This window comes from Penaeus japonicus, unplaced genomic scaffold, assembly GCF_977035675.1.
Source record: "Penaeus japonicus unplaced genomic scaffold, GWHDUDI00000001_assembly GWHDUDI00000008, whole genome shotgun sequence".
Taxonomy (NCBI): Eukaryota; Metazoa; Arthropoda; class Malacostraca; order Decapoda; family Penaeidae; genus Penaeus; species Penaeus japonicus.
In genome coordinates this window covers 14,550,522-14,560,521 of record NW_028234410.1, presented here as the reverse complement: position 1 = coordinate 14,560,521, position 10,000 = coordinate 14,550,522, and the positions used below count along the sequence as shown (strand labels likewise).

The following is a 10,000-nucleotide window of genomic DNA, read 5'->3' as shown; positions in this document are numbered from 1 at the left end:
AAATCGCCTTCACGGCCAAGAAGGCGGGCACGGGGCTCGCCACGGCCAGGGACGGATACGAAGGTGCGCTGTCTTATTGCTTTGCTCTCGGGGTTCATTACTATTATTATTCCTATTATCGTTATCTATATTTGGGTGCGATTGATACCCATGCATAAGCGAGTATATTATGGAGATGGAAACATTTACGTATGATAAGAGAGACAGAAGTTGGATCATCGTAAATAAAGATTCTAAATGTAAATGATGTAAATGATTTAGTGTTTTCGATTTCCAAAAATGATCCATAATAATAAATGTGCATCTTGTGGGTGCGAACTCCTACAATGGAAACATATCCGTTTCTATAATATAAAAGTTGTAGATAAGAATGAATGATTTAGCAAAGATACTATTTTTCTCATTGCCCGATTAATTGGTATAGATCCACAACACGCCCATGGAATATGAAGCCAAACGCTCAATGGGTGTGCAAATCATTTGAAAATATAAACCCTTAGTTTAAGTTTTGTTAATACTAACAAATATATGGCGTGAACAAAAGGTTTATCTAAATAACTCCCTTCGAACTCATACACTTTTACAGGCTAATACCGTGCATCACTAATAAAATATCGGCAATTAAAAATACAGTTTGTAAAAAGCAGTTCAGATATTGCACATTATTTGGCCTTCAGGTTACGTATACAACACCAGCCAGAATGCCATTCTGGTAAGGAGTGAGACGTCGACAGCCGCATATCACTGTTATTTCGACCTCCAGCTGTTTCCCTTCGACGTTCACGTCTGCAACGTCGAGGTCGAAATTCTGAACTCGGGAAGTTTCACGGCCTATTTCGACACTTCGGTAATCTGTGGAGGTTTTGAGTATTTTAGAGATATTAAGGAATGGCAAATTGGTAGAATAAGAACTTTGATGGAGTCTCTGCAATTGCAACTAATATTCCTTTGTGTTTTCCCTTGTAGAGCATCAATGTAACTTCACGTCCTACTACGATGCCGCTGTTCCAGATCTATAATGTGCGATACAGCCTTGGGGATGTGGAGGAAAACTCTACTGTTACCCTCGTCAAATTTAAGGTACGAAAGACTGACTTGATGCATAAATACTCTGAGTAGTTTTTCACAGTCTGAGCTGAATGTTGCTTGTCATTGCTTCACCGAAATTCATAACATAGAAATGATGCGTTATGAAAGGTTACATTTCCCACATTTATAATGTAAAATCAATAGCAAGGCTGGCTGACGTGGTGTGGTTTCGCAGATCTTACTTGAGCGTCAGTGCGGTGGCTTCATCATGTCCATCATGGCGCCCAGCCTCTTCATCACGGTCATCGGTGCATTCACTACTTCCTTCCGCGAAGATAACTTCAGGTGCCTCTATGTGTTCCGTGTGATTTTCATGTTAAAACTCAGAGCATGAATATCCATGCAATATCTGGCTATTCGTATAATCAAGATCAGCTTCAAATGAAAGACCGTTTTGATTTGCTCGCTCGCTCCAACGGAGCGTTCTAACAATGCCTCCAATACCTTGTTCTTCACCTTCCTCTTCTGCTCTCTTGCGTCACGCCCTAGCGACCGCATCATGGTGACGCTGTCTTGCCTCATCGTGGTCGCCGCCCTTATCTCGCAGTCCAGCGCCATGATCCCGGAGTCGTCCTACCCCAAGGCCTTCGACATCTACTTCTTCTACAGCGCCAGTCGTCTGTTCGCCGTCTTCTTCTTCCACTTGATCTTCAACTTCCTCCGGATCCGCCACGAAAGAGACGCGGAGCAGAAGCGCAGGCCGAGACCCGCCCCGGCCTTGCCCTTCGTTCCGGAGCCTCCCACTTACGTTCCACCTGACCAGAAGATGCTTCAGAAGGACTTCTACTCGGACTGCAAGCTGCCGATAACGGCGTGGATGGCCATGGACCCGTCTTTGCAGCCAGGCCCGGAAAAGCCTCCGAGCAGACGAGGAAGCCCGCAGCCCACAGGCCCTGGATGCCACAAGAGGTTCCAGCTGTTCTACCTTGTGCTGTCGACTGTGCTGGATGTGGCCTTCGGCGTCTCCTACTTCGTCTGGGTAACCCTCGGCCGCTCGGTCGTCTTCGCGCTATTCGAGGACAGTTTGGTCTGAGCGGTGGCGGGGCACGACGTCCGGGGAACAGACGACGACGGAAGCAGACAAAGTGATTAGGGATATACACACACGCATACACGCATGCACATGTGCAGTCACACACACGCACACGCGGCCGCACATGCCCAAGGACACGCACACGTAAACGCACACGCACACCAAAACGCACACACACACACACACACACACACACATATATATAAACATACATATATACATATGTATATGTATATAAATGTATATATATATATATATATATATACATACATATATACATATGTATATGTATATAAATGTATATATATGTATATATATATATATGTGTATAAATATCCATATATATACATATATATATGCATATGTATATATGTTTGTATATACATACATACATACATATGAATATCTACTTATCTATCTATCCATCTATCTATATATATACGTATATACATTTACACACACACACACACACACACACACACACACACACACACGAACACACACACACACACACACACACACACACACACACACACACACATATATATATATATATATATATATATATATATATATATATATATATATATATATATAGTGAGAGAGAGAGAGAGAGAGAGAGAGAGAGATAGATAAATAGATAGAATGATATATACAGTATATATAATCGTCATTCCGCCTTTGTTTCTTTATTCATATATTCAGATTTGCTTTAAGATAATTAATATACTCACACGGTAGACTATTTTTATCACCTGCTTAAAAAACGTGCCTTACTTAAGTGAAAAGTTCTCTATAGACATCAGCAGGTATCATCCTTTTTACTACGAGTTTGTCTTCTGTTCAGCAAGCTTTCCGATTTTAAGCGTAACCTTTTAGCGAGAACTGAAAAATGGCTGTAACCTCGTCGTTTTTTTGTTTTTTTTTCATTTCGCATTAAGCATTTGTTTATATTTTTGTTTGCATTTAGAGGGAAATGCATAATGCAGACGCGTAAATGTGTTGTTCTAAATGCAATTCACCGCAAATTCACAGCAGGAGCGTATTACTGAGGTTGAGATGTTTGTCAGTTTGTCTGTAGGGATCTGAACACATTAATAGTGCTCTGTAATTGAATGATATTTTGTCAATATTCGAAAGAGAGGAAAATGATGAAATAAAAAGGAGTGAATTATTTCATTTTATCAATTTGCTAAGCTGTTATTAGGTTTGCGTCGAGAATATTACTTACACAGAGCATTATCTTCTTGGTGAAATATCACAAAAGAATAATAGGAGTAACAATAATTTTCGTTGACATTCAATTTCACAATACCGTTTTAATCATCAGAAAAAAGTATTGTTCCTAATTTAAAAGTTAATACATTGAGCTTTCAAAAAATAGTATACTGATTAATAGAAGCATCAGCTCTGCCAATCGCAAATGATTTGTAATGTATTAGTGATTTTCCAAAATCATACACGAATTAGCACTGCATGTAACTCAGACATCACCAAACGCATTCCTGTCATACTCTTCTGCTCTTCTGTTTTCAGGGAAATAGGATGATAATGAGGAAATTATTGATATAAGAAATAGGCTGATTACCTTGATTGTTGCTGTTATATGTGTCATTGTCAACAGGGTTGTTATTATCACTATTATCGTTGTTTTTATCAGTATTATTTTCAGAATCTTATTTTCATTATCATTATTATCATCACTATTATTACCGATATCATTACTATCATTATCATTATTAATAGTAGTAGTATCATTATTATCATTATGATTATTATCATCATCTTTATTATTACTATCTTTATTGTTAGTAGTAGTATTATCATAATTATTATTGTTATTGTTAGGATTATTATTATCCTTATTATTCTCATTATTAATATCATTGTTATTCTTAGTATTATCATTATCAACATTATCATTATCATCATTAGTACTGTTAATGATAATTACATTATCATTACCATTATTGTTAATATTATCATTATTACTATTGTTATTGTCATTATTATTATCATTAATATCACTATTATTATTATCATTATTGTCATCATTATCATCCTTGTTATTATCATTATTATTGTTATTATTACCATTATCATTATCCTTACTATTGTTATCATTACTATTATTAGTGTTATTATAATTATCATTATCATTATTATTATCACTATTACCATTATTATCATTATTATTATCATCATTATCATTAGTATTACCCGGATTATCACCATTTTCCCTAATTCTTTATATTGCTATGTCAATAATGATAAATGAAAAGACGATTTCTGAACTGAAATGTCACAAGAATCAACTTAAGATCCTTTATGTTGATAAAACCCTGTCTCTTTGTCTTTATTATTATAACATTAATTACATGAACAACGGAATAATGTTGATGTCATGCATTTAATCCTATAATCAAGATTCTAAGAGCAACAATTTGAAAGGATCTTAGGTTTAATGTTACTTTCGTAGTGTGTATAATTATGTTTTACCAAAATACTTTGGTTTGGTATTCAGTATTTACCGGTATGATGTAGTTTTTTTTTTTTCACTTCCTTATGCGGAATTGCAACACGGTATTACTTAGAGTGAATAATTACAATTTTACATCATAAACTATTGGTAGGCATATAGAATCTTGCCTTGCATACATTGATTAGTAACATGACGAAATATAAAAATGAGTATAATATTTTCTTTACAAAGACTGATAGATGCAGAAGAGTTGTGAATTATGACTGTATTATGGCATAATTATGGTATGAGTTTTGTGTAGGATTACCAATAGTACAGGAAAATGTCAGTATTATTTATTCTCTTAAATCAAAAGTGAATTCATAATTAAAATATCTAACTTCTCTCTAACTTCAAATATTGCACAGAGAAATAAAAGCATATGTACTGGGGGAAAATATCAAACTATGCACCTTTTAGAGAAGATATGATATCGATATGTATGATAGAAATTCCAAAAATTATCTCGTAATTTTATTGCGTGCAATCTAATTATGTGTTTGGACTGCACAAATCCATAAGCACACATGGTCCCGAATGTTGAGCACTTTGAAGAATGGATTCCCTTGCTGTTGCAGAAAATAAAATGTTCACTTCGGTGAATCTCCATTACTATTATTAAAATCCTTGCACTGTATTTGACATTATATAAACACACAGTTCTCCTTTTCTTTGAATAAAACAATAATCCCCCGTGGCTCCTTTGGCAAGGCAAGTACAGCCGACATAGCTTATCACCGAAGAAAATATTCCGTGGTATGTCCGGAGGCTGTCATTGGGCTGACGTTCTCGAGGTGATTCTTCGCATGGACAGCGTGACGCCTCTGTCAAGATATAAGAAAGTGACTCTGGATAAAAGAAATTAACACTCTTGGGCTAGATTTACATTATAATGTGGCGAATAATAATGATGATAATAATGGTTATGATGAGGATAATAATGAAAGTAATAAGGATAACAATAACAATGATTATAATAATGATAATGATAATGCTAATAATGATAAAGATAATAACAAAAATAATAATAATGATAAAGATAACAACAACAATAATGAAAATGATACTAATAATGATAATAATAATAGTAATAATAATAATAGTAACAATAATAATTTTCTCGTGCTCATTTTCATTATAAACAGAATGAGCACAAGCAAGTAAATCCACTCACAGTATAATGACAAGAAGGCCCGAGTAAAGGCCCGCGGAGAGGAAATTATACGTGGCCGGCCGGGTATCGTTGGTGGCGGTGAAGACAGAGTTGTACATGGGCGCGGCGGCAAAGGGCAAGATGGACTCCGCTGTCGCCATGACCGCATATACCTTCCCTGTAGAGATAGTTTGCGCTGAACTCATTCTGTCTTTGTTTCTTCGTTTGTTGTTGTTGTTGTTGGGAACTAAACGCTGGAGGTATTCACACTACTGAGGTTTGAATATTGGATGCCAGTGTTATTTCTAAGGGATGGTTGTTATTTCTTATCTTCCCACAGATATTAAAAAAAAAAAAATACATTTCTCATGACAGACCGCTTGCATAAATTGAGACTATAGAAGATATACTTAAAAAACGATAACTTTTCGTATAACGGTGATAAAAAGGGGATGGGAAAATAAGACGTATTTTTCTAGAACTTACCAACATCCTGTGCCCCGGCTAACTTCGACAGGAGAGAACGAATTGAAACCGGTGCCAGGTTTTTCGCACTGGAAATGGCCGCGCCTGCAATCATGATCAATATAGAGAATATAATTGTATTATTAGTAATGATGATAATAACAATGAGTTTAGTAGTAATAGTGGTAGTAATAGCAGCAGAAGCAGAAGTAGTAGTAGTAGTAGTAGTAGTAGTAGTAGTAGCAGAAGTTGTAGTAATGGCAGTTGTAGTAATAGCAATAGTAGTAGTTCAGCCAAATGCAACATGCGAAAGTGACTCGAGTAAACAGGGGCCCAAGTCAACGCTCTCAAAGCAGCTCCAGGTGAGGCAAGAGGAACAAGTAAAGGCGACAGCGCCTCCTCTATCTCAAGAATTATGGCAGAAGGCAGAGGTCGCACATGAATCGGGAGCACTGAGCTGGTTAGTAATCTCCCCAATTAGAACCAAAGGCTTCAGCCTTAACAAACATAAATTCATTGATGCTACCTCCTTTCAGCACGGTTCACCAATGAAAGGTTTATCAATCAAGGCAATCTTCCTTTGATATTAGTTACGCAATGTTAATCGCCATGATGCAACAGCCAAATTGCTGCGAGACATTTCCCATGACCTTGCAGTGGATTCAACTCCATTGCCACTAGAAGACGAACGATTGACCTGCCAGAGGGCCAACTCATCAAACGAGGCAAGAATTGGCCTTATTGCTCGAGGATCCTGTGGCTCTGTGTTATCGGGGCTTGAAGCTGAGTAATAAAATGATGATGGAAAAACAAGAGGTATTCAGAAATAGTCCAAAACATAGATCAAATTAATGATAATGGTAATACTGGTTTTAGGAAATTATGATAATAATGATGATGGTAATAGTGGTAATACTGATATAAAAAATAATATGAATACTAATAATGGTGATAATGATATATGTTTTAAATGATACCAACATTGATGATATTAACAATAGCAGTAATAGTAAACATAATGATTATAATAGCAAAAATAATAGACCAAGACGTGTTTCACATTTGCATAAAATAAAGTAAAGGATGCCCAGTAAATCCCATTTAATACCAAATGACCAAGGGCGTCTTTCGTAAGTGTCACAAACATTAAATCCGGATAGAAGTTTAATCCAGCGCCAATCATATATCGCTTTCCAATGGAAACATCATCAACTGCATGTGAGCGCGGAGCCGAGCAGTCATTCGCAATGAATCCTAACAATAACGCCGCAAGCTCTGACATTTCCACAACAAGATGTGCTGTGGAAATTCAACAGTGTATATTTCAGTAAGTTGTTATGCATTCAAATTACATATGTAAATCTCAACAATTAAAAGAAAGACGAAAAGAACACTTTATAGAGAGTAAAAGGAAACGTTACTTCCTTGTTGGGAAACCGTCTATTTTGAAAAAGTAACTGCAATATCAGCTTCTAATTGAAAATACATTTTTTCTGAATCCGTAAACTACTTATGAGCGCAACAATACACGAGAAAGAGATCTCGCTGAAACTACCCTACGGATGTACCGTTGTGATTTATATCATTGCATTTCATTTTCATTTATTAAAAGATAAGATTCCGAGGCAATCGTCCATTTGCACTCACACGGTCGACATTTGTTCGCAACACATTGCACAATGTAATCGTTTTATCACTTGTGTTTTTAGCACACCACTTGAATTATTACTCGAATAAGTTCTCTAGAGATACTGAAAAGGCAGCAGTGATCATGTAGCAATACATTAATGACTGAAAGTGCATTTGTAGGATGAACAGAAGATTCCCTAGATATATAAAGATTGCGACAAATGTCACCATATTTTGAGTTTGCGTACATCGTCCGTTATACATTGCAGTAAATGTTGTGCTTAAAGATGGCTAGAATAAATGGTTAGGATGGGATGCAGGAAAAAAAAAATGTTTTAACAGAATTAAGTGCATATTTATCATCGAGTATCACATAATAGAATACTTCTTTAGAAAGGGCTATTCACTTCACACATTATCTGTTAGGTTAAATCGTCATGATTTATCATATGGAAAGCATAGCGTGGAATTTGGCAATCATTTTTATTATGATCTTCACAGTTATAGCAATAATTTTATATAATATTTCAAACAATATAGGAAGCAAACCATTCTTAACCATCAGAATTAATCATTCATCCCATCTCACAAATTTAACACGAAAAGATATATTGTAATATACTTATGCAACGTGACATTAACACCAAAAATGTGTTTATTCATACAGAAAAAAATCCACCTGCGGAGTGCGGCGAGATAAAAAAATGCGCAGTCACAAATTTTGTTTACGCAGACGGCAGTTAAAACGCCACCATCATACCCCATCGTCCACATAAAGTCCCGACTTACTTCTTCCGAGAGCTACTGCACCGGTACACACTCACCCATCCACATGAGCCAAGCCAGGTCGGGACTCGTGACGAAGGCGTAGCAGAGGCTGCCGACCATGCGAGATACCGCCCCTATCACGCCCATCCAGCCGTCACGGATGCCCAGCACGCCACTCACCACAGGGACTGCCACCACCAGAACTGTGCGCGCAATACGTAGGGGATTTTAAGCTCATGTTGGTTTCAGTGATTACGGTGTCTTGGTGATTTTTTTTTCTTCTTTTTTATTTGTCTATTATGAAATGGATAATGTGTTTAGGGAGTGATATATATGTAGTCTTGGGGAGCGTGGATCAGGTTAGAATTATTATATAATTAAACTACACATAATTTAAAACTAATGATACTGAAAAATATAGCACCGTAATGGTATTATGAAATGATGTAAATGGGGACGAGATGAGTGTGCACTGCAGGTTGATATCCATATTGGACAAAATCATGCACAGGTTGAAACAAATTGTATTTTAAAGGCTGTACCATACAATTGTTTTATATGGATGTTGAAGTATACTCGACATTTAAAGGTGATAGAAACAGTCGCACGCTTAGCCCGAATGCATTAAAGTGACAAGGATTAATTTACAAAATAAATCTTCATAGTTGTATCCCTATATACATAACACTGAGGCAAACATGCGTTTTCCTAAACAAATTCAGCAATATCAAACAAAACAGCCTTTGAATTATACATAGACATAGCCAGAAATAAGAAAGACATCACAAGTTATTGAGATGGTTTCCAAAGAGTCTCACCGGCAACACTGAGGAGGGATGAAAAGGTTCCCCAGTGGCTGTACTGAGTGTGGTTCCAGTCCAGGGCTCGCTGTGTGAACAGGTACTTCACGTTGCCTTCGCCTGGGAGGGACACGCGCGCGGAGGGATCAACAAAGTGGGAAACGGAAAGAGAGGAAAAACGTGTGTTCACGGGAGTTTCCATTTTCAACAATGTATATTTCAATACTGTTGAAATTTGGTATATTTCATAAGTTGCAGTGCATTATCAAATCATATTAGAGTAACCATGTAAACCTTACACGAATAATAAACTTGCAAACTCCCTTTAATAACTTAGATGTTGAAGATTGATTTGCTAGAAATGGCACCCGTATCTGTTTGATTATTCCAAAGTAGAATAACAAACCAACAGCTCAAGCGCAAGAGAAAGTCCCATATCAGGATGACAATAGTTAATTCATATTACTTACTAAATCTTAAATATCAACAAATATGGTTATTAAATAGAACCACGCTTGTAGTTTTAATGTGCAATGACAGTA

At 36.6% G+C, this 10,000-nt stretch overlaps 1 protein-coding gene across 2 annotated transcripts in view; it reads right to left on the bottom strand.

The window, feature by feature from the left end:
* Positions 1–5,106: 5,106 nt before the first annotated feature.
* Positions 5,107–10,000, bottom strand: part of LOC122255457 (putative peptidoglycan muropeptide transporter SLC46) — a 20,687-nt gene continuing 15,793 nt past the window's right edge. For both annotated transcript variants that reach the window (XM_086539102.1, XM_086539103.1), the window contains 5 exons: positions 9,477–9,578; positions 8,715–8,861; positions 6,283–6,366; positions 5,818–5,974; positions 5,107–5,467 (listed from right to left, as the gene is read on the bottom strand). In XM_086539102.1, coding sequence (XP_086395228.1) covers positions 5,416–5,467; positions 5,818–5,974; positions 6,283–6,366; positions 8,715–8,861; positions 9,477–9,578 — 542 coding nt within the window. In that variant the 3' untranslated portion in view covers positions 5,107–5,415. The remainder of the gene's footprint in view (positions 5,468–5,817; positions 5,975–6,282; positions 6,367–8,714; positions 8,862–9,476; positions 9,579–10,000) is intronic.